The sequence below is a fragment of the Lactuca sativa genome, chromosome 9, assembly GCF_002870075.4.
Source record: "Lactuca sativa cultivar Salinas chromosome 9, Lsat_Salinas_v11, whole genome shotgun sequence".
Lineage (NCBI taxonomy): Eukaryota > Viridiplantae > Streptophyta > Magnoliopsida > Asterales > Asteraceae > Lactuca > Lactuca sativa.
In genome coordinates, this window is record NC_056631.2 from 4,784,272 (window position 1) to 4,810,013 (window position 25,742).

Below are 25,742 nucleotides of genomic sequence, written 5' to 3' on the forward strand. Positions count from 1 at the left end.
AGGAGATCGAGCACACAAAGTTGCATGTTGATCAAGTTCACCATAAGAGTAACAAGATATTCGTCATGGTTTACTAAAAGTTTAGTAAATTTGATTACACTTATAAGATTAAGTGTAATTCGGAATTGATTAAAAGGGTTTAAATCAATAGTAGAACGAATAAGAAGAATCAAGTAGGCAGAAAGATAAAAGTTTCTCCATTCTAAGAAGAAGGGAGAGTACCTTTTATGCTTTATGATGGGTCTTAATGATTAAGAACCATGTTTCAATTGATCCTCTAAGTGAGTCTTAGTACAATTGTATGTCTAAGAAGAGGAATCAAGAATTGAAGAAATGGTTAAATCAAGAAGTCAATCATACTTCGTTCCAAAAACAAGTCTTAGAGTTAAGATTGTGAAATTGAGTGATAAGTATTAAGAAGGTTTATAACATTCATTAAATGTGGAAAGTTGTGGTGTCTTGGATAAGACAAAGACCAACTAGGACAAATTTATGAAGTGTTTTGATAAAAACTACACTAACTCTTGAATATTTGGTTGTCAAGAAATGTTTATTGACAAGAGAATCTTATATGTCAAGGAGTCAGTGGGAGTCTTAATGGTCTTGAAAGGTTTCAAGAACAAATCAAATAAACCTTATCGATCATCACTAGCACACGAGTTGAGGTTTTCAACCTATCGTGCTGACATTATTTTGTTTCTGTGCTGTTCCAATCGAGTTAATTATGCATGTGAGTTCTATGAGTTCTCATTTGAATGCATAAAAGGCAAGGACCTTGATCAATGGAAAGTACATTGATAGGAAAAGGTGAGCTGCTTAACTACTTGGAAGACATGGTGGGCAGTTGTGCTACCATAAGGCAAGAAATCGAGATTAAGAAAGTTCGATCCATATGAGTTTGAATTTGTCGTAAACTTTGGTTTTGACAAATTCACATGGATAGGAACAAATACACCATTTAAATCTAAGTGTCATAAGATTTCCTCCTTCATGAAAATGATTGTGAGGAAATGCTTTCACTAAGAAAGATTTTAAGAAGATAGTGATTATAAAATTGCATTCTCGAATTCAATTATGGTTACGGTATCCCTTTCCATAATTTGAATTGTGAGGTTTGACAATTAGTCTTAATTGTTTAGTCACACATAAGATTTATCTAAGAGAAAAGTGTATAAACTTGATAAAAGATTATCAAAGCACTAAGTATTAGAAACATGAACTTAAGAAATTCAATAAGTATTGATTTTCTAGAAGTTAAGTAGGATAAAAGCGATATCTTTGGGCCCCTCGATGATTTAGTGATGGCAAACGTAAATGCTCGGCCGGGCTAGGGCTAATTTGATTTGTTCAATTAGTCAGTCGTCGTAAATCGGAAATCGAGATATAGTACAAAGATAATGATTTGAAATCATATCTCATATGATATCTAGAATGGAGGAATATATGATCCCTTATCTAAGGACACGCGTATCTAATAGGACCAGAGTTGACAACGGCTTTAGAAAGCTACGGTTGCAGATCAGGATCTGAAGTCATACGTATAATAGTTATTAGACTTATCCAAGTGGGAGACTATTGAATTAGTGTCTAAGTCCATAACTATTTTGGTATGTACTTGACCCGATGGTGCATGGTCCTTTTGGGTTGCCTTCACCAAAGCAACTTGATAGGATGAATTATGGAGAGAAATGATTAAATATGATTTATTAATATATTATGAGAATAATATATTAAAGGAGAAATCATATTGTTTAATTAATATTAGTCAAGAATTATTTAGTAATTAGTTTTGTGACTAAAAAAGATTAATTAAACTTAAGGGACTGGAATTGTAATTATAAGATAATTGCAATTTGGGCCATGGATTGTCTTATATTAAGGAGTGGACGAATTCTATGGGGAAACCCATAACGAAATCGTCCAAGGCCTTAATTAAAGGAGTCTATGGGTTGCTTAGGGCTTAAGCATCCAAATTAGGGTTTCCTTGTTAGATAACCCTAATAGCCTCACTATATATAGAACCCTTAAGGCTCAAAAACGTGGGGAACTTCTCTTCTAGGTTTAGTACACATTTTTGGGCAGCCTCCATCCTCTCTCCTCTTCATCCTCTTGCTTATGGTGTTTGTGAACCATTAGAGGAGTGACATTTGTGACTCTAAGCTTTGTAAAGTCAATACAAGGAGATTTGGGATTGTTATTGCTACATTACAATCAAGGTAACATCTTAAACCTATTCTCATGTTAATATGATTACTTGAATGCTAGAATTAGGGTTTATAGTCTTGGATAACTTGCATGTACAATAGAGAAACCTAGATCCAAGCATTAGGGTTTGTATGAGCACATAGGATGTTCTTAGGACCAAAAACCCATCAAGAGGATGTCTTAGGAAAAGAGGAGAAGCACCCAAAAACGTCTAGAAACCCTAAGGAAACTCTTGGCCACGTTTTTGGTGCTCTAGGGGTCCTTAAATAGTGAGGCTATTAGGGTTATCAAACAAGGAAACCTAATTTGACTGCTTAGGCCCTCAGCAACCCATGGACTCCCTTCTTAGATGCCTTGGACGATTTCTAATGGGTTTCCCCATAAAATTCGTCCACCCCTCTAATATAGAGTCCATTAGCCCCATATTCAACTATCACACAATTGACAATTCTAGTCCCCTTTATTTAATTAATGTCTTTTAGCCACAAAATTAATTATTATTAATTCTTGACTATTATTAAATAAACAATATGATTTCTCTTTTAATATATTATTCATATAATATATTAATAAATCATAATTAATCCTCTTTCTCCATAAATCATTCTATCAAGTTGCTTTGGTGAAGGCAACCCAAAAGGACCATGCAAAATCGGGTCAAGTACATACCAAAATAGTTATGGACTTAGACACTAATCCAACAACAACCACCACTGCTATGAGTTTGTCTGTAACGTCTGGTTCCTGGTATGCATTTAAATTTATAAATTATTCATGTTTACAGGGCAACTCGACGAGTTGGAAGCCCCAAACTCGTTGAGTATAGATTATTAGGGTCGCAGATTGAGAAACCTACTCGACGAGTTAGGAGGCCTCAACTCGACGAATAGGCTGACATATATGAAACACTAATTTTCGTGATTTGCACCCTATTTAAACGTCTTAAACCCTTCATGCTGGCCTCATTTTCAGCCTCCAAGTCCCAAACCCTAAATCTCAAAAACCCTAAAGCCATTTGAGTGTTTGTGAGCTATTTTTGAGTGTTTTGGTGTGTATTTGAAGCTATTGGAAGAAGGAAAAGTTTAGAGACACAATAAGGAGCATAAAGATCCAAAATCCTTGCTTCATCCACGTCACTTTTCTACTATAAAGCTTGAACATTGCTTTGTAATTGATTAGATCTTCTTTTAGGGTTATTTTGCTTGCTCTTGGTCCAAATGGCATGGTTTTTGGGATTTGGACGTCCCAAATAAAGAGTACTTCAGATATATGGTCTTGAGAGGTTTTCATGGCATAAATGTGCCAACTTTATGGCCATGGAAGTCCCATGCAACCTTTAGACCATCATTTTGGCATTTTGGAGCATCTAATGGCCAGGAATGCAAAGAAAAGTTAGGACTTTACGTGATCTTCTTGTCCCTTGAGCCCAAATCTATGACCTCATGGTCTACCTTGTAGTTTTGGTGATGTTGGGATTAAGACTTTGGCCTTTTTGAGTTAGGTTTTGAGCTTAACCCGTTTAGGAAAGGTATTAATGGGTAAAGTTGAAACTTTACCTTTATAGAGGCATTTCTAGTCGAGATCTAAAGTATAGGGTCTATGTCTGAAGAGTAATGGCTTAATAAGTAAGATGGGGCTAATAGACAGAGGAACTCGATGAGTTCAAGGATGGATTCGATGAGTTGAACGGAAGTGTCCCGATTCCGTGATAGGGAAGAACTCGACGAGTTGGCTCGCAAAATCATAATTATGTAATTCATGGGAACTCGGCGAGTTGAAGGGAAAGCTCGACGAGTTGAGTCAAATGGGAGCGTTAAATTTGACTTTGACCATAGTTGAACCTAAGGGGTTATGGGTATGAAATGGTATCTAAGGGGTTGTTTTGATTCAGGGAGTAAGTAGAGCTGATTCCGGAGCAAAGACGTTTCATCTAGCATCCGACATTTGAGGTGAGTTTCCTCCTGTTTGAGCAGGTCGAAGGCACCAATGTCAGCCCGTATTTATGTTTGTATGTATCCAGACTAAGGTCCGATGTCGGGCGGTGCCCGATGTATGCTTATATGCTTTCCGGATTACGATCCGATGTCAGGTGATGTCGGGCGGGGCCCAAGGGATGTTTATAGGTATGTTTCCGAACTACGGTTAGATGTCGGGTAGTACCCGATGACTATGTGCATGTTTAGTTATACTTGTTATCTGTGTGATACTTGTATGTGCCTGGTAGGGAGGTGAGTGTGGGCGGGGTCCCATATCTCATCACTAGCTGAGTGTGGACGGGGTTCCATATCTCATCGTTAGTAGAGTAGGGGCGGGGCCCATGATAGGCGAGGCCTTAGGAATGGAACACATGGTACTGCGTATGTTATCTTTATGTGTTAGCATGCTTATATGGTATTGATTGTATGTGTATAGTGGGCGGTGCCCAGTGATAGGTGGAGCCCAGGATAACAGATTTGTATACCGAGCGACGCTCACTGCCAGGAGGGGCCCGATGAAGGGGTGGCGACCAAGTTATGTAAATATGTGTATGATATGTGGTAGTATGGGGAACTCACTAAGCTTCGTGCTTACAATTTTCAGTTTTGGTTTCAAGTACTTTCGGTAACAAAGAGAAGAGCTCGGGATGACTACATTGCACACACCATGATACTTTAGCTTGAGATTTTTACTCTGATATATTTGACAAATGTTTTGATATGAGATACTATTACTTATGTTTTGATGAGATGATTTTGATAACTATGGTTTTATTTAGTATTTGAAAATGAAAATTTTGGTCATGATTTTTTGGGATGTTACATTGTCATCACCTTTCTAAGAACTATAACCCTAGTATCGACTACTACCATTTGCACCCCACATAACATCCCTCATACACACATTGCTATGAGCCTATCATCACTCCAAGTCGACATCTGATATCAAATCTACATCTTTTCAATTTCATAGAAGTCCATTTAAAACCTCTCACCCACGTTAGAGTTAGATCCAAAACATTGATTCATAGTCACCTAACTCGACCTTCCCAAAACAAAATCAATTTTGAAATAACCCATATGAAATCAAACCCACACCCCTTCATGTGTTTTCGTGATTTGGAGTAAGAAGATGGAGGAGATCGGGAGAGGCTTGTAGGTTCAAACATTTCAAGTATGATGTTCGAAAGCAAGGAAACCGCAGAACTTCTCCAACGCCGATGCACTTTGTTATTGTGAGAGTCGTCGTCGGAGTTGTAATCAAAGGTCACCAAAATGGTAGCACCAACAACAAATCTAGAATGACAGCACTAACAACAAACACACATTTCCATATTGGGTGGTATTGGGATAAGCTTTTACTGAAATCCCTAAACTATGGCAGCCACACATAAACCCATGTAATGTTTAGTCGATCATAAAACCAGCCGAAGACTCCCTGAATGATTAATTTGTTGAAACAATTTTAACTTGGCCTTTGACCCGTACACACCTGAATCGAAGACTCCTTGTTATTTTTCTCACCTGTATCAACACTGCTACGTCCCGATTTTACCATAAATTTTTTCATTTTTTAAACATATAAAACATAAGTTCAACAACCCATTTATATTGTAAGATCATCATTATGCATTTTTTAAAGAAAGAGTGTTAGCGGAAGTCTATAAACATTATTTATTTGATGCCAACACAGTCATGCTAGAGCCTTTCCACGATCCAAAGAACAACTTGGAAAATAGTTCTTCAACAACTAGGTAATCATGAAGCTTAGTGAGTTCACCAAGATACTACATACCACAATATATATTCAATGCATAGACATAATGGCCTTCATCATAAAACTGACCCGCCTCTTTGTCTTCAACATAAAGTTGGTCCGCCCTCAACTTCCCATATAATATATCAACACATATATAACAAGCATACATACAAACAGTCTAACACAACAAACATCTAACTAAACTAGTCTGCTTTCCCAATTGCGTGCTACAGTGTAACTCCATCCTAACATACATAGGATACATAATGTAATACATAGTATAGTGAAAAAACTCACCTGAACTGTTACTCAGACGATTAACAACTATACGGAGGATCCAACTGGCGAGCAACATGCCTAACCTATAATATTATAACTTATTAGTCTCCATGACAATCTAGTAATAAAAGCTAGATATTTCAGTAATTCCAATAAGTACTGAAAGTTCTATCAAATAAGGAACAACCAAGTAAGATCATATTGGATGTATGGTCCGTTTGGTATATATAGGATATTGTTTGTAAATCTCACTTTAAACATCTCAGTAAATCTAGTCTAAACATCATTCTCGTAAGTAGATCAATCAGTATTATGACTAGAATCACTGATAAATCTTATATATAAATTCATAATAACGACCATGAATATAAATATAGGTTACACTTAAAGCGTAGTAAGTGCATGTTAACTTACAAGAATTACTAGCGAAAACCAGAACTGCAGGGGTAGAACTCTGACCCGAAGATTCTATTTATTGGACTCTCTGATGACTTAGAGCCCCTTTAAAACACTCTAAAAACTAGGGAAAAGTCGGACCAAAAAGGATGGAAAGAGGTAAGAGAGAAAAGAGAATGGATTGTGTGGGAAATGGCTGAATTTCGGATCTTATATATAAGCATAAGGGGAGGCGCGTTGTGCCTTATACATAGGTGTGCTGCACGCTAAGTTGACGATGCTCATTTCTTCGACCGCTACGTGTCAAAATTCTGTTGGTCCATATCTCGTCTTCAAAAATACCAGGCGAGTTGTGCTATGCATGGTGCGTGCCACGCCTAAAGTAGGTAGCATAGGTGGCTTTCAGACATGACACGTGGTGCGATTTGTGTGGTGTTGCGTCGTCCTAGCTGGGTAAACTCACAAAAATTTCAAAATGCATATATGTCGTATACGAGCTCCATTTTGGACATTATTTATATCCACACGTACCTATTGAAGAGTACTACAACTTTCATTTAGACTCCGTTGGTTAATTCTCATCCTATTTTAAATTTAACATCCTTCTGCAAACCGAACATATGAGTTTACGAACAAGCTTCTGATCTTATTCACAAACCATTTCAAGAACATCCTAATGCAAATGGAAACTTGAATATGCAATTTTTGTGGTCATCTTCTCCTTCAAGTAGGAATATGGGACCTACTGTTCCTTTGGTAACATTTTCCCATGTTTGAAAAGAATATGATCGAATAAGAGTTTTGTACCCTATTAATTGTTTATATGAGATGTTTCTAGTATATATTTGATATTGATAGTGAGAGAAAAAAGAGAGACGAAGATGGACTTTCTGGGTGTTTATGGCGAGTTTTCTTTGGTATGGCAGTTAGAGCTAGCTAGAGAGAGAAGGATAATGCATTTATAGATCTAAAGATCATAGGTTCAAAGCTTTGTCTTTGTATATTATGTTATTCTTCAACAAAAGTAAGAGAGACGAGGGAAGTGCGCAAAAGAGAAGTAGGGTGTGTGACTGTTCTGATAACCTCCATCTGTTCTGATACATACAAACACATAGGTGGGGTGGGGTCAATCTTATTTTTTTAAATTAAGATTTAATTAAGGAAAATCTAAAATAAATTAAAAAAATATATATATAAATGTTTTTTTTATATGCATGAAAGACCATCCATTAAAATTTTTGAAACCATAGGAACACATCGATCATAATGATCTAGAAAAATTAAAAACTGAATTCAATTTTTTTTAAAAACCACAAGACCATTTTTTTAATTTTTTAAGAGTGTCCAAAAAAATAATAATAATAAACGAAACCTACAACCTAAATCTTCCTACATTGAATATCACAATTCCAACCTTGCCAAATGGCACAATTCAATAGGACATGTTTACTTCATTTTATTTATTAATTGTAATAACTGTTATCAATAATATATTTATTAAAAAATTAGAAAAATATACTAAAATTTATAGTTTTTATTTTTTTTTATAAATAAAGTTAAATTAGCACAAGTTGTTAATTTCTTATGGTTTTAAAACTTTAAATATGGAGGAAAATGAAAATCCGAAGAAAGTTGACCCTTTCTTGTATTTATCTTCGGGAGCGGCGACACGCCAGGGTCAGGTGCTTCCTTACCCTTCTTTTGTACATGAAGCCAGCAAAACAAGGGGCTTAAATCGTGTTCACTTCTCTGTCAACAAGATACGAACAGTGTTCTCGTTCCCCTGGCTGGCCCTCATCACCATTGCCACATAATAACACAGATCGATTGGCGTCCAAATATACATCCAATTCTTGTTGTTCTTTATAGAATTAAGTTAGAAGATGAAGTTTTGTAAGAAATACGAGGAGTACATGCAAACACAAGACCAGAAGAAACTGCCTGGTGTGGGTTTTAAAAATCTCAAGAAAATATTGAAGCGCTGTCGCAGGGAGACAACTCAGTTACAGAATTCCCCATTGCTTCTTAATGACTCTGCTCATCATAACTCTCATGCGCGTTGCCTGCACCCTTGCCCAGGTATTTTATTTATCCCACTTTGTTACTTTACATATGTTTCTGGTTCTTAATTCAGCGTCTTCTTTGGGTTTTTAGTTTCGTGTATCAATATCCTGATTTAGTCTTTAAGGTGTTTGATATATTGTCACAAAGGTGCTTCTATTACACTCTTCTTATTTAATTTTGTTAAATCTTAAACTAGAACCCACCTACCCATTTAAGAAGGAGAGGAAGAAGATGATTAATATATACCAGTACTATTTTCTTGGTTTCTATACTTGTCAACATCATTACTTTCATTTTGTTGATATTATTTCTTGTTCTTCTCTTCTTACGTATCTCTCTCTGTTTCTTTAAGCTAATATATGATTGGGTAGAGTTAAAATTCGTTATGTGTGAATGCTATAATTCTGTAATATATTGTTTGTACGAATTCGCATATATAGTTGTTGAATAAATACTTGTTTGTGATTTATGAATTGTAATAAATGTTGATGTAGTCTGCGATGGAAGCTTCTTTCCATCCCTTATGAAGGAGATGTCTGTGGTGGTTGGATGTTTTAATGAGCGTGCACAAAAGGTGCTTGATGTTCATCTGGCGACAGGCTTCCACAAGTACTTCATGTGGTGCAAAGGCAAGTTACATGGCCAAGGAAACGGAAACCATCATTCCTTAATACAAGAAGGCAAGGACCTTGTTGGCTATGCGCTTATCAATGCCATTGCTATGCGCAAAATCCTTAAGAAATATGATAAGGTTTTTGTTTGTGGATTATAATTATCGAAGAGCTTTTAGATTCTTCATAATAAAACATGAGCAGTTGAGCACTCATAACTTTTTCCGTACTGCAGATACATGACTCTAAACAAGGGCAAGCATTCAGGTCACAAGTCCAGAGCATGCACATGGAACTCCTTCAGTCTCCATGGCTTTGTGAGCTTATTGCCTTCCACATTAACTTAAGGGAATCAAAGAAAGCTTTTAGGAAATGTTCTGAAATATTATTAGAGGGATGTTCTCTTGTATTTAATGATGGAAAACCATCACTTTCGTGTGAGCTGTTTGATGCTGTGAAGCTTGAGATAGACTTGACTTGTTCCATATGCTTGGTCAGTCCTTGATCATGCCTTGTAAATTTTTGTTATAATAACGCATACCTTGATTAATTAAAAAATCATATAGTATCTGCTATTGATTAATCTGTCATTTGTATTTGTTGAATGATTAGGATACTGTATTTGATCCTGTGTATTTGAGTTGTGGACACATATTCTGCTTCATGTGTGCTTGCAAAGCTGGATCAGTAACAATTGTTGATGGATTGAAGGCAACTGAGCCTACTGCCAAATGTCCTCTGTGTCGACAAGTATACTCTCTCTCTCTCTCTCATCCATCTTTCTTTGAAATTTGCATGATAACCATTTGGTGAATTGTATCTTGGTGTTGTTTTTACAGGCAGGAGTTTACAATGGATCTCTCCATCTGGATGAGCTCAATATTTTACTTAGTCGAAGGTATGTTTTTTACTATGGAAAACATGCTATTACTTGATTTTAAATATGAAATGAAGCTTTATGAAACTTGTACAGATGCCCTGAATATTGGGAGGAAAGGCTTCAAAGTGAGAGAGCAGAAAGGATTCGACAGACAAAGGAGCATTGGGAATCTCAGTCACGTGCATTCTTGGGGATCTGAACTTGTAAGAAGTTTTGAATAAGTTGTAGCTTGCTTCTTGTAATATATTTCATGTTCTATGACAAATAATTTCGCTTAGATGAAGTGTAACATTAATATCATTTCACATACATTCATAAACCAGATGATCTGTTTGCATATTCCTGAACCAATGCCCCGAAAAGTGAGGGCTTTTCAATCAAAAGCCAAGGTTTGTCAAATTCTTTTGCATACCCTGTGAAAACAAACCAGCATAAGTTAGTTGACCTTCATAGTAAGAAAACTGATGAACATTTGATCACTGTTTCTTGAGAAAAATGAACAAAGAAAGTATACCTGCATCAATGACAAGAACCTGATCACAGTCCATGACAGTGGGTATCCTGTGAGCAATGCTAACAACAGTACAGTCTGAAAAGTCTTCTCTTATGACTTTCTGAATTACTGCATCTGTTTGTGAATCAACAGAAGCTGTTGCTTCGTCCATGAACAACAGCCTGCTGTGCTTCAGCAACACCCTTCCCAGACAGAGAAGTTGCCTCTGTCCCACACTCCAGTTATCCCCATTATCAACAACTATAAACAAAAAATCCAAATATAAAAGCTAAAAAGAAGATTACATCTTTTCTTCTATTTTTGAGTTTTGACCAAAAAAAAAAGTCCCTAGATCCGTTTTAAGTACCTGCAGAATCAAGTTTCCCAGGTTTTTCAGCTACAACATCATTAAGTTGGCATCGTTTGAGACTCTAAAAAGCACGTTTTTATGTTAGATATATGGATCAAATTCAAAGGAGGTGAGGTGAGAGAGTAAGATTTAAGAAAGAAAGGAAATTACGTATTTACCCTCCATATCTCCTCATCGGAATGTTGACCGATAGGGTCAATATTGCTTCTGACTGTGCCTTTAAAAAGGATGGGTTCTTGAGGAATGATACCAAATTGTGACCTAAGATCATGAAGTCCGAGTGTGGAGATGTCAATACCATCAATGATGATACTTCCTCCAGATGGCTCCACAAGTCTAAACAGAACCTGGATCAAAGTTGATTTCCCACTACCTGTTCTCCCAACAACACCAATCTTCTGCCCCCCTTCAATCTTTAAAGTAATCCCCTTGAGCACAAGAGGCGTGTTTGGGCGATACCTAACCTGCTCACAAGCCAACATTCAAGTTCAAGTTGACAGATATGATTTGGAAATGTTGAATCTTGATAATGTAGTATCCTGGCTATACCTGCAAGTCTCTGAGCTCCAGACTGCCATGAGAAGGCCAATTTGGAGGAGGTGGGCCATCTTTCTTCACCCATTCTGCTTCTGATGGTATGTTGGTGAACTGTTTTATCCTTTCAACCGAAACCATTCGGTTTTCAACATAACAGCTTCCAAATAAAGCCCAAAACAGCAGACCGTTGAGCGACAACCCATACGAGAGTGACAGTCCAACGTCCTCTGTAATCATGAGTGTCAAATTCGATTAGCAACCTGGATATATATATATATATATATATATATATATATATATATATATATATATATATATATATATATATATATATATATATATATAATTTGATTGAGTTTTGAAGGGAAAAATTAAGTACCTGGTTTAATGATGTTGTTGGGTAAGATGATCATGAAAAGAGTGGAAAAGCAAAGAAACAAGCTTCCTAGAAACTCCATACGGAAGCCCAACCACCCAATGGATCCATTGTTGTGGAAATCCATTTTTAGATTTCCATCCACACGCTCAACATTTTCTTGAACAAACCTGTCTTGTTTCTTGAAACACCGGATCGTCATTGCCCCATATATGCTCTCCGAGAAGTGGTGAATCACAAGTGCTTTTGTAATCGAGTCGAGTCGGGTTATTTCGCGAGATGTTGCAAGGTAATACCCCTGAACAAATTAGGATAAAAAAAGAATCAGTTTTTAATTATTAATCATTTTGTATCCTGATGACTTCACAAGCACATACCCGGTACCAGAAATTGAGCCAACCGAGTGGAACCAGTAGGAAGACTGTCGGCCAAGTGTATTGGCACGTGATGATGATGACACTAATCACAGACATGTGCAAAGCAAGGCTCAGATTCATCATGAATGGAAGCAGAATATCGATGTTGGTTTGATCAACTGATGCCTGAAAAACATCTAATAAAAAGCATACAATCAGGTTGTTACACAATACATTTTTTTGGCTAAAAAAATGGGGAAGTTTACCCGACTAAGCATTCTTGCTGAAGGAGTGGTGTCAAAAAATGACATTGGAGCATGAAGAATGCTGTGAAGAATCTGTTTAAACAACTTTTGTGCAGTCTTGAGTCCCAGGAATGTATATAAAACAGTTCTAGCAAATGACAGGACAAATGCAACGCATGCAATAACTGCATAGACTCCAATGAAACGAGAAGTGTTGAAAGAAGCAGCTCGATCCTCTGAAGTTTCATAAGCCAACCAGTAATCACTACCCATCTGTGTGGCTTGCCACAACACCGACAACAACAGAAACAGAACCACACCAGTCCAGCCACAACCCTCGGTGGCATACACTTTGTAGGCATGTAAACTCACCCTTCCTGTTTTATGTTCCTCATCTTCAATCAGTTTTGATGTTCCTACTATAGAACTCGATTGGGATCGTGCTGAAGCTTTCTGATTTTCTTTTTTATCTTCCACAGAGGACTTATTATGGCTAGGAGATTTTGTTAGGGTTTCTGATTCAGTAGTAGACTCCGTTTGTATTAGCTGCATTGAGGTCTCATGGGCTGATACTAAAGCTGAAAAATCCAGACCAGAATCAACCAGTTCATCATACTTTCCTGATTGTACAATCATCCCATCACGCATCACCAGGATAAGATCCACATTATGAAGGAAGTCGACTTGGTGAGTCACAAGTAAGATTGTCTTGTCTCTAAGGATACCCCTCATGCATTCCTGCATGCAATGAAATTTATATATATATATATATATATATATATATATATATATATATATATATATATATATATATATATATATATATATATATATATATATATATATATATATATATATATATATATATATATATATATATATATATATATATATATATATATATATATATATGAAGAAGAAGAAGAAGAAGAAGAAGAAGAATGTGATACAGTTTAATTATAGAATTCACATATATACCTTGAATATTTTTGAACATGTGTGGGCGTCAACAGCACTAAACACATCATCAAGAAGATAGATGTCAGAATCTTGATAAACAGCCCGTGCAAGCTGAATCCGTTGCTTTTGGCCACCACTGAGATTAATCCCACGTTCCCCGATTTCGGTTCGATCTCCAAATTCCATCATTTCCAAGTCTTTCTCCAAACAACATGTTCTTATTACCTTCTTGTACTTATGTCTGTCCATTGGTGAACCAAACAGAATGTTTTCTTGAATCGTTCCGTTTTGAATCCATGGCGTTTGTGCAACATACGCAGTGCTCCCGGACACTTTGACCTTCCCTGATATTTTGGGCATCTCACCAAGAACAGATGCAAGCAGAGATGATTTCCCAGATCCTACAGTCCCTACAATGGCTGCAAGTTCACCTTTCTTAATCTCAAAGTTGACGTTCTTAATCATATTCATTACCCCTTCTGAAGACTCATCATGCCAGCTAAACGACCCGTTTTGGATCTCAACAGCATTCATATTGTTGCCTTGGTGTCTCTCTACCCAATCTTCTTCCAACTCCTTACTCATCATATACTCATCCAATCTCCCTAACGAGATCATTGCCTGAGAAAGCGAGATCATCGACTGAGGAAAATTCCAAATCGGTTCTTGCAAGTTCTTGAACAGCGATGTGGCTGTGAAAACTGTCCCCGCGTCAAACTTTATCCCGAGCAAAATTGTGCTCCCGAATGTTACCGTCGAGATAAGTAACGGCGTGCTCCATAAAACAATCATGTTTGCACCGACCGAATACATGAACTTGCAAAGCCAACCGTATTCAGACTCACGAAACGTCTGAATCCTCTTGTTGAAATGTTCTTCCCAAGCTTGAAACTTAATCACCCTCATGTCACTAAGCATCTCGTTTGTGGCCTTCATCCTTGAGTCCCGGTTCATCATTATATTAAACTGGTACCGATTGTTTCTTTTCGTACCCCAAAACACGAAAAGTAGAATCACCAAAACCGCAATGAGAGTGATCACGGTTGACAACCCGAGGTACCCGTAAAGAATGACTAATGACACCAAAACATGACATGGCAAGAGCCAAACTGCATGTAACTGAAGCATAACATCAGAGAGCTGTTGAGCATCTACTACCATGTAGTTCACAATCTGGCCCACACCATGAGACTGCCGAGCCGAGCACGAGAGGCGTAAACCTTTCTTGTACAGAGAGGTTATAAGGGTTGACCGGATTGACATCCCGAGCTTCTGAGAGTGGAAATTGAAGTGGTGTGATGATAGAACTTCAACCAATTTTGCAACTAGAAGGATTAGGACCAGGTAAAATCCTTCGAATGGAGAGTTTCTTTCCCCCGAGGTGAAGTCCACGAATCTTTGGATGAGTAGTGGCCCCACATACACAACACCCAGCTTTATGATTGCTAGGAAGCCGATGAATGTGATGTCTTTCCAGAAACAACGAAGCAGTGTGGTTCGAACCGGATGTTTCGACTTCTCTTCGGGTCTGGGCCAGTTTTGTTCGAAAAGGGACAACATTCTATCGGCTCGGTGTTGTGGAGAAAGTGAAGGGATGTCTTTGATTGTTAACGGGGTTTTGTAACCTTTCTTCAATAACGGATTCAACCATAGCCAAAACGTTCTTGAAAAGATCGAAGCAGATGCCCATCCAGTCGCATTCGATGATTTTCTCAATTCAGGTTTGGATTCTGTTGTCACTGTAATCCCGGTTGAACCGGTTAATGATGGAATCAAGAAGAAAGCCGAAAATGGTAAACAGATTGATGCGATTACGTCTCCGGTTTTGGATAATGGAGTGTTGGAAACTAGACGGATGATACTTGAAGATGCGATTAGTGTAATGGCTATGAAGTTTAGCACCCAGAATACACGAAGAGAGACCGGATGAGTTTCTGCTCGAAATCTCTTCTGGTGGATGATTAAAACAGCGATTGTGACGAATGATATCGCTTGAATTAACCAACAACTTCCATTGATCACTCTCCATGGCGTCTTCTGGGCGTCCTGGGTGAAGCCGAGAATCGATGAAATGATGGCTAAAACAGCTACGATGCCTGAAACAAGTTGAGATAGTTTAAACCAAAGACTGGTTTTGACAGAAACTGTGTTTTTAGCAATTAGAGGTTCATTAATGCTGTTATCGTGGGAGGTGAATCTTGAATAGAGCTTTTGAAGTGCAAAAACAAAGAGGGTGAAGAGAAAAAGGGTATTAATGGAAGCTAAGAGTAGCCTTTGGGGACATGGAGAGAGCAAGATGAACTGTAGCCATGAAAGAATGGATGAGCTGTGTGAGGTGTCGTTTTCAGCTGGCATGGCAGAGGTTGAAGAACAAGAGAGAGATGTGATCCAAGATGAAGCAGAAGTCATCTGTACCGGCAACAAGGATATATATGTCAAATTCTGTATAGAGAATTAAACCATTAATGGAACATAACCAGACCGAGTATCCTAGTTATCCTGTGCGAATAACTTTATATGGACCAACAAGATTTAAGGAATTAACACTGGCAGTGCAGCTGTGCAGGGCTGTGTGGAGGCCTGTGGATCCGTTTTAATTATAGGCAGTGGATATATATATATATATATATATATATATATATATATATATATATATATATATATATATATATATATATATATATATATATATATATATATATATATATATATATATATATATATATATATATATATTTCCCGGGAAATGAATTTTAACTTGTGATCTCTCATCATGCGTACACAGAACTGACAAATCAGTTTGGGTGTGTGAACAGAAAGAGTACGGGGTTAATTTGACGAAGTTGTCGATCAAGTAAAGTTGACAAATATGTAAGCAATGGTTACTAGTTAAATACCAACTCACTGTAAATTAATAAGTTACATAAAACTGAAACTTAACAGAAAAAGATATTGATGTTAATTAGCAGTTTTTGTTTTTGGGGTAAACGGTCGATTTGATAAATTTAGGGAAGAAAGAAATAATGTTGTTAATTAAATAACAAATAATTTTTTGAATCAAAGGTTGTTGAATCGTTATATGTGTAAGTAAGTTTATGGTTTGTGAAGGTTGATTAATTTGTATTTTAGTGTCGTGAAAAAAGACATGTAATTGGTTTGTCGACGCAGGCAGGTGCAAGTTGTACACACGTTGATAAAGCAGTTGCAGCCGGGTAATTACTAATTAGTATGCAATTTAAGCTCATCGACCGCGTAATCAGTCTCATCTTATGTTATGTTTTCACAATGTATACATTAAGTGGAAATTAATTTAAGTTCAAGCCGAGTGATTACATTATATATGCATGTAATACTGATTTGCTGATTAGGGTAAATTTTTTTTGATGTAGTAATTGGTTGCTATTTAGTATTTAGTAAACTTAATTTGGCCTGTTATGAATGCATATACAACCATATTATATTAATTATGGTATAGGTCATGAATAGTGCATGCGTGGACCTAACACTTTGGAAACTACGTGGTTCTGAAATTCCCGCAAGTTACTTTCCTTTCTATTATAGTATCATGGGTCCATTCACCAGAGTTAATGTCCGAAAATTTGTCCCCACTACAAAATGTTTTGTTCCTAGCTATTCCTAGATATATCAATTCAAGTACGTGGGATGGTTGACAATTTGGACCACCCTCCGATCCATCTTGTCGATATTTCTTGGAACTCAGACTATAAACTGAAATCTGATTTGTGATATTTTCGAAATCTAATTATTAGTTTATATTAAATATATAGAGTTTCTAACCGATATTTTTGAATCCGTGTTAATGCTATTATATTCGGTTTTGAAATGTGTTTGAACGAATTGATCAGTTGTGGTTTATTTTGCTTTTCACTCTTTCATGTTTAGTGTCCGAGCGACGTACCTTCTTTTTAATTATGTTTGAAGAGGCTCTGGATCAAAAGTAATACATCATGATTTATTTATCAAAATTATTTTACAAACCATTTAAAACAATTAAGAATCACAAAGCATATATCTATAAAACTAATGGGTGTGGACAATGGGTGTTATCACACCCAAAAATTATCACCTCACATGTTATGTCAATATGGTGTTATAACACTAAATAAAGGAAATTGACAACTAGTTATAACTTATAACACTCCATGTCATCATCTTTTTTTCGATTTAATTTTTATTTTTTAAACAAAAATAATCAAAACATGTTAATTAAATATAACTTTTTTTTTAATTAAACATAATATTTAAAAAACATTACAAAAACATAACATTTAAATAAAATATATTTTGCCCCTAATTTATTCATTTTCATTTCCATCATACATAAAATCAGCCAATTTTTCTCGAAGTTGTCTGTGTTTTCGTGCGTCTTGAATATCTACGACCCTATGTAAATATTTCGCTGTCCCGGGTTGAAATTGCATGTGTTTGGGCCCCGAAACCAAATATTCTGCAATGTTTTGTCATTTATCTTCAACCACCATGTTATGTATTATGATACATGCATACATAATATTTTGTATAACGTCTAACTGATATGGTCGTGCCACATGTTCAACTATGTGTCATTTCGACTTCAGAATGTTCCACATCCTTACGTGCTCCTTCTTGTTTTCTCTTGATTTTTTTTTCTTGATGTTACTGGGTGTCGAAACGCCTTCATGAATGTGGAATATTCTGGATATATTCCATCTGTAAGGTAATACCCAAACTTATATTCATTTCCATTCACTGTGAAAGGAGCATCTGGTAACTGATCAAGAACGTTCACGTCGTTATTCGAACCCGCAACCTCAAAAAAAACATGTCAAATCTATAAATCTTGGGATGCAACAACCGCTAGGTGTTCCATGCTGACCACTTGTGTATTGGCTTTTCCACGCCACGGGACAATTTCTCCAGTTCTAGTGTGTGCAAGCAATGCTTCCTAGCATACCCAGAAAACCATGTCTTTCTTTATGCGCCGCATATAGTTGTTGTATATCATTCAACGAAGGTTTGCGCAAATAAACGTCACCGAAGGTTTCGATAACCCCCTCGCCAATCTATACAAACTTTCTCTTGCAGTTCTCTCATACAGTCTCATATAATCGTCAATCGAATCAGGCGACTCTCCCATTGTCATAAGCTTAATTGCGGTGCAACCCTATGAATCCTCGCTTACCTTTAACATCATATCTCATTTGGAAAAATTCATACCTAAACGTATATTTAATATGTAAAAGCTATATTTGAAAGAAGAAATGTATTTAAATAATGTAAAAGCTATATCTGAAAGAAACAATACCTGCTTTCCAACGCGTTGGCTATCCGAACAAAAACATTTTTCCGCAAACGAAATCTTCATTGACATCGCGTGGTTGGTAGACACAATCATCCGCAAAATAATCGTAAACTAAACGTTTGTGCCCTTCTTAGCGATCTTTGTTTAACGTTGCGCGTCTAGTTAATAAAGGAGCTGAACTTGGTTGTAGCAACACGTTCATGCAATACTCGAACATCATAGTGACAAACATATCATCGTCATCACTACCATCAAACGGAATTTTTTTTTGAATGTTTTGAAAGTATATGAAATAAAGAGAGAAAAATGGTGATTAAATTTATATGAAATAGAGAGAAAAATAGTGATTTTATAGGTAAAGTTTATTATTATTATTTTAAGAATGTTACTGTTTTTCAACGGTAAAATGAGGAAATTGAAAAAATCGAAACGCATTATTGTTCGTTACAGTCACAACGAAGGACCACATGACGGCTGGGTGGGAGGGAGGGGGGTGTTCCGTCCTTGGTAACGCTGTGGAGGCAGTGCCACGTAGGCAATAACGCCCCTCCACGGGCCGTACCAAGTAGTCTAAATGTATTAACATGTAAAAATGCAAATCCTGGACATTCATAACATCACGTTTCACATTTTGATATGTAATTTGCTTTCGTATCAAACTATATATCCTTCCTTGTTTTGGTCTAAATGTGATCAGAAGATATAAATCCATGCATGATCACTATTATTATAGTTAAAAGTTACCAAAATCTACAGAAAATCACCAAATAACTAATAGAATAAACACCTATTAACCTATATACATTTATATTCTACAAACTTATAAATTATAGTAATAATATACATTCGTATTCTTACTTGAATGAAAAAACATGCATGTATGATCTATATATTTAATTTAGATCCCCAAGAATGCACGTGACTGTGACTCCCAATGCTCCTTGGTCTGACGAATCCTTTCTGCTCTCTCACTTTGAAGCCTTTCCTCCCAATATTCAGGACACCTGTCAAAATTTTATAAAATCCCAACTCAATTAATTCTACAAAGTACAAACAAGTAAAACCAAATATAAATAAAGTGTTACCTTCGACTTAGTAAAATGTTAAGCTCGTCCAAATGTAGAGATCCCTTGTAAACTCCTGCCTGTATATATTCACCAAAACCAAATGCTTATAATTTAGAAAACTCTAATTAAACAAAGATAAAAGAGAGAATTCAAAGGTATTATATATAGATACTTGTCGACAAAGAGGACATTTTGCAGTGGGCTCTGTTGCCTTCAATCCATCAACAATTGTTACTGATCCAGATTTGCAAGCACACATGAAGCAGAATATGTGTCCACAACTCAAATATACAGGATCAAATACAGTATCATGTTCATTCAACAAATATAAATAATTAACAATTTGGATTTTTCAGTCAAGGTACACATTAATTATAATAACAAAAGGTTTAATTTACAAAGGCTGACCAAGCATATGGAGCAAGTCAAGTCTATCTCAAGCTTCACAGTATCCGAGAGCTCACAAGAAAGCGATGGTTTTCCATCATTAAATACAAGAGAACATCCCTCCAATAATATTTCAGAACCTTTCCTCCTCATATCTGCCTTTGTAATTTCCCTTAAGTTAATGTGGAAGGCAATAAGCTCACAAAGCCATGGAGACTGAAGGAGTTCCATGTGCATGCTCTGGACTTGTGACCTGAATGCTTGCCCTTGTTTAGAGTCATGTATCTGCAGTACGGAAAAAGTTATGAGTGCTCAACTGCTCATGTTTTATTATGAAGAATCTAAAAGCTCTTTGATAATTATAATCCACAAACAAAAACCTTATCATATTTCTTAAGGATTTTGCGCATAGCAATGGCATTGATAAGCGCATAGCCAACAAGGTCCTTGCCTTCTTGTATTAAGGAATGATGGTTTCCGTTTCCTTGGCCATGTAACTTGCCTTTGCACCACATGAAGTACTTGTGGAAGCCTGTCGCCAGATGAACATCAAGCACCTTTTGTGCACGCTCATTAAAACATCCAACCACCACAGACATCTCCTTCATAAGGGATGGAAAGAAGCTTCCATCGCAGACTACATCAACATTTATTACAATTCATAAATCACAAACAAGTATTCATTCAACAACTATATATGCAAATTCGTACAAACAATAGTTTCAAAGACAGAGAGATATGCAGGGCGAGTAATATCAATAAAAAAACTAATATTGCTGATATGTAGCCTCAAAAAGATAAAGATATTATCTAAGAGATAAAATAATTACATGAAACGAGCTTGAAAATGAGGTTATCATGATATCTTCGTGATTCTATTGAATTTCTTTTACAGGTTTTGGTTACGTGTTTCTTCGGCAAATAAGTTTATCATCTGGTGTTATGGTTCTAGTTTAAGATTTCACAAAAATAAACACCTTCTTTGTGGCAATATATCAACCACCTTAAAGACAAAGTCATGATATTGATGTACGAAGGAAGATACTAATAAATTAAGGAGCAGAAACATATCTGTAAATTAACATATTGATGTCGGAACCTAAAAACCCACCAAGAGTATACTAAATCAATCCGTAATTTATCAAAGTGAAGATAAATTATAAATACCAGGGCAAGGATGGAGGCAATACGCATGAGTGTTATCTGCAGAGTCGTTAAGAAGCAATGACGATTGTGACTGCAATGAAATCTGTGAATGAGTCATCTCTCTACGACACCGCTTCAAGATTTTCTTGAGATTTTTAAAACCCACACCAGGTAATTTCTTCTCAGCTTGTGTTTGCATGTACTCCTCATATTTCTTAAATAACTTCATCCTCTACCTTAATTAATACTATCAAGAATCAAGAGACAAACAATAACAATTCGATGTTTTTTTTGAACGTGTCAATCGATCTGTGTTATTTTGTTACGTGATGAAGGTAGATGAAATTGTATCCATCAAGTAATGCTATGTATTTTTGTTAATAGATCTAGAAAGTGAAAACAGATTTTAGATTTATGCCCACGGTTTTGCTGGCTTTATGTACAAAAGGTCAAAAGCACCTGGCTCTGGCGGGTCGGGTCGCCGGTCCCGAAGATAAATATGAGAAACGATCAAAATGTCTTTTATATCAATATTTATTAATATATGATTAAATAAAATATGTAGTATTTATTATTATAGATATGCCATTCTATCTAACTATAAATCTGTATGTGAACCTACAAGGCTACAAAGACCGATTTTAAAATCGATGGCATGTTTTTTAAGTGCAAATTGCTCTAAATAAAGAAAACATGTTTTTATTTGACCATTAGCCTTTTACAAAAGGAAGTGGAAATCAATGTAATCTTTAATACTGAATATTTACAGTAAATTTGACAAAAAAACATTTAACATTCAGGTGAAATGAATAATTATTAAAGAAGTATATCAACCAAACTAACACTTTGATTGTATTAGAGAAATTCAGTATCACAAAAACTCTAACAATTGACCTACCTCTATACATGATCAACGCATACATATATAGATCTAGAATTCATATTGGATTACAATTCCTAAACAAAGAATTAGGAAACTTTCCATATAACGCGTATCTTGGACAACACTCCAAAACACCGATGGGTCGACCCACGATATTAAGCCCATGGTCTCAACCCATTCGACCAACAATCACCCCCTGAATGGTTGAGACGGCAACTCGCACACACCGAGTAACGATCTCATTTCACCGAACCTTACTCGCGCTAAGGCTTTTGTTAGGGGATCCGCTACTTGTTCTTTTCCCGCCACGTGTTCGACTTCTACTTGCTCGTTTTCCACATGCTCCCGAATGAAGTGGAAACGAGTGTGAATATGTTTGCTCCTCCCGTGAAACACCGGATTTTTAGACAACGCGATCGCCGACTTGTTGTCTATACGAATCAACACCTTTTGTTTCTCTAATCCGGTCACCTCCGCGAGCAACTCCCTTAGCCAAATTGCTTGGCATGCTGCTGAAGTAGCTGCCATGAACTCGGCTTCACACGAAGATAAAGCAACGGTTTCTTGCTTTTGCGAGCACCACGTAATAGGGGATTTACCAAGAAAGAAAATGTGACCAGTAGTACTCCGACCATCATCCATGTCTACATTATGACTACTATCACTATAACCCAAAAGTTTCAACTCGTCACACTTTTCATATTTAATTCCAAGCGAAATTGTACCACGAAGGTAACGAAGAATTTGCTTGATCGCGCGCGCATGAGATTCTCTTGGACTTTGCATATAACGACTTACTACCCCGACCGAGTAAGATAAATCTGGACGAGTGTGAAGGAGGTAGCGTAAGCATCCAACTATCCTTCTGTAATTAGTGGCTTCAACTTCTGGTTCATTCTCGGCTTTTGATAATTTTAGTCCCGGTTCCATTGGACATTGAGTGGCATTGCATTCTTCCATCCCGGCTTCTTTTAAAATTTTCATTGCATATCCCTCTTGCTTTATAGTAACACAACCCTTTTCTTGAGAAACCTCAATGCCCAAGTAATAAGTCAACAAGCCAAGATCTGACATTTCAAACTTTGACGACATCATGTTTTTGAATTGACTTGTTATTTCATGACACGTTCCCGTTACGAATAAGTCATCTACGTACACTGCCACAATGATATATTCTCCTTTTGAAGCCTTTTTATAAACCGCCGTTTCTTGCAAACATCGTTTAAAACCCATTCCTCGTAAGATGCCATCAAGTTTAATGTTCCACGCCCTTGGTGCTTGTCTTAGGCCATATAACGCTTTCGCTAACTTGTAAACTTTTTCTTTTTCTCCTTTTTTCTCAAAACCTTCGGGTTGTTGTACGTACACTTCTTCTTTTAATTCACCATGCAAGAAGGCCGTCTTTACATCCAAGTGATAAATTTTCCATCCCTTCCCGGCCGTGAGAGCGATCAATAAACGAATCGTCTCGAGTCGGGCGACTGGTGCGAAAACTTCATCAAAATCAATCCCGTGTTCTTGTACATAGCCTTTTGTTACGAGTCGCGCTTTGTACCTAGAAATAGATCCGTCCGCATTTCTTTTGATTTTATATACCCACTTTAATCCGATGGGTTTAACATTCTTGGGAAGAGACACCAACTCCCAAGTTTTATTCCTTTCAATTGACTCGATCTCGTCTTCCATTGCCTTAAGCCATTCGGGTTTCACAATGGCTTCTTTTAAAGTACTTGGTTCCTCGTCAAACGATAACATTAATTCATTCATGTTAAGCTCATAATCATTGAGGTGAACTGGCAAAACGGAAACACGATTAGAACGACGTACCGGGTTATTCTCGAACTCGTTATTGCCGTCGGACTCGTGGTCGCTGCTGTCCGTATCAGGTTCTGTCGAGATTGCGCTGTCCACTGTTGGGCTCGGGGCTGCTAGGCTCGGCGCTACTGATGGGCTTTCATTTAAATGTTGCGGAGATGGGGTGGCATTGGTATTGGGCTGGTGAGTCCCATTATGTGGCTGATTTATCAAAGTGGCCCAAGCAATTTTGAATGTTCCAGAATCATTTTCCTTTTCCGCTGCTATTGTTCTCGTACCTTTTTCAATTTCCTTCTTCCATTGCCATGACAACTTTTCATCATAAGTTACATTGCTGCTTATAATAATTTTATTTTCATATGGGTTAAATAAACGAGCACCTCCCGAACCCGGTTCCGTTCCGAAATAAACCAATGGTCTCGATCTATCGTCAAGTTTCTTTAGATGTTTCGAAACAATCCTTTCATACGTAACGCATCCGAACACCTTTAGATCTTCAAGATTCGGTTTTTTACCATAGAGTTTTTCGTAAGGCGTGACTCCTACTAACGCTCTCGTAGGGGTACGATTTATAATATAGGTTGCATGTCGAACGGCTTCTCCCCAAAACTGATTTGGAACTTCTTTTGCTTTCATAAGACAACGTGTCATCTCGATTAGCGTCCGGTTTCGTCGTTCTACTATGCCGTTTTTTTGGGGTGAGTACGGAGCCGTTAACATTCTTGCAACACCTTCTTCGCTCCAAAAACGATTAAAATCGTTTGAAGTAAACTCTCCCCCTCTATCTGTGTGGAACGTCTTTATAGCCTTCCCGGTCCTATGTTCAATGGACTTTTTGAATTTTTTAATTACATCTGCCGCGTCGTTTTTGTGTTTTAACAAAAAAGACCACATGTATCTAGAAAAATCGTCAATTAGCACCAAAATATAAACGTTACTGGCCATCGTGGGAGGATCAATAGGCCCGCAAATATCTCCATGTAACATCTCGAGAATATTATTAGACTTATAATTGGTTTTCTTCGGGAATGTGTGTTTGTTTTGTTTGCCTATCACACAAATTTCACAAACTTCTTCTTGATGTTTCAAAATTGGAACTCCATTAGTCAACTTGTGCATCATATTCACCGCACCAAAGTTGATATGGCCTAGTCGTGCATGCCATAACCAAGACTCGTCATCGATCTTTGCTTGCAAACATTGGGGTTTTCCAACTTTAAGTCGTGTTTTATAAAGACGATTTTCACTACGTGGAACCTTCATTAGCAACCTTCCATTTCGATCTTTCATTGTCAAGTAATCACCATGCATTCTAATGTCACAACCGGATAGTGTCGTTTGGCCAAGACTTATGACATTGCTACGAAGAGAGGGAATATAGTAGATATCTTTCATAACTTTTTGCTCACCGTTTTTTCCTTCGAACAAAATTGATCCTTTTCCTTCAATTCGAACACACGAGCCATCTCCAAATCTTACTCTTCCGGTTATCCGTTTATTCAACTCCGAAAAATATGAGTACTTCCCGGTCATGTGATTACTTGCCCCATTGTCGAGGTACCACATATCGTCGTCTTCTTGATTTGCCTCTACTTTGGGTGGAATGTATTTGTCTTCATTTAGGAAGATTGTCTC

General features: G+C 36.9%; 3 protein-coding genes across 3 annotated transcripts; 1 reads left to right on the forward strand and 2 right to left on the reverse strand.

The window, feature by feature from the left end:
• The first annotated feature begins 8,245 nt into the window (after window positions 1-8,245).
• LOC111920254 (probable E3 ubiquitin-protein ligase BAH1-like 1) lies at window positions 8,246-10,447 on the forward strand. Its single transcript, XM_023915842.3, has 6 exons — window positions 8,246-8,694; window positions 9,174-9,430; window positions 9,526-9,783; window positions 9,903-10,040; window positions 10,130-10,188; window positions 10,264-10,447. Exons 1-6 carry the CDS (start codon window positions 8,499-8,501, stop codon window positions 10,367-10,369), a joined length of 1,014 nt encoding a protein of 337 aa, XP_023771610.1. The 5' UTR covers window positions 8,246-8,498; the 3' UTR covers window positions 10,370-10,447.
• On the reverse strand, window positions 10,382-16,104 carry LOC111920253 (ABC transporter C family member 14). The gene is made up of 9 exons (XM_023915840.2): window positions 13,526-16,104; window positions 12,569-13,285; window positions 12,324-12,488; window positions 11,950-12,244; window positions 11,583-11,797; window positions 11,192-11,497; window positions 11,031-11,094; window positions 10,685-10,924; window positions 10,382-10,583 (listed from the first exon to the last, which is right to left on the reverse strand). Exons 1-9 carry the CDS (start codon window positions 15,914-15,916, stop codon window positions 10,483-10,485), a joined length of 4,494 nt encoding a protein of 1,497 aa, XP_023771608.1. The 5' UTR covers window positions 15,917-16,104; the 3' UTR covers window positions 10,382-10,482.
• A 3,406-nt stretch (window positions 16,105-19,510) lies between these two features.
• LOC111920255 (probable E3 ubiquitin-protein ligase BAH1-like 1) lies at window positions 19,511-21,811 on the reverse strand. The gene is made up of 6 exons (XM_023915843.3): window positions 21,431-21,811; window positions 20,644-20,900; window positions 20,285-20,548; window positions 20,049-20,186; window positions 19,895-19,953; window positions 19,511-19,813 (listed from the first exon to the last, which is right to left on the reverse strand). Exons 1-6 carry the CDS (start codon window positions 21,636-21,638, stop codon window positions 19,708-19,710), a joined length of 1,032 nt encoding a protein of 343 aa, XP_023771611.1. The 5' UTR covers window positions 21,639-21,811; the 3' UTR covers window positions 19,511-19,707.
• Between the last annotated feature and the right edge of the window lie 3,931 nt (window positions 21,812-25,742).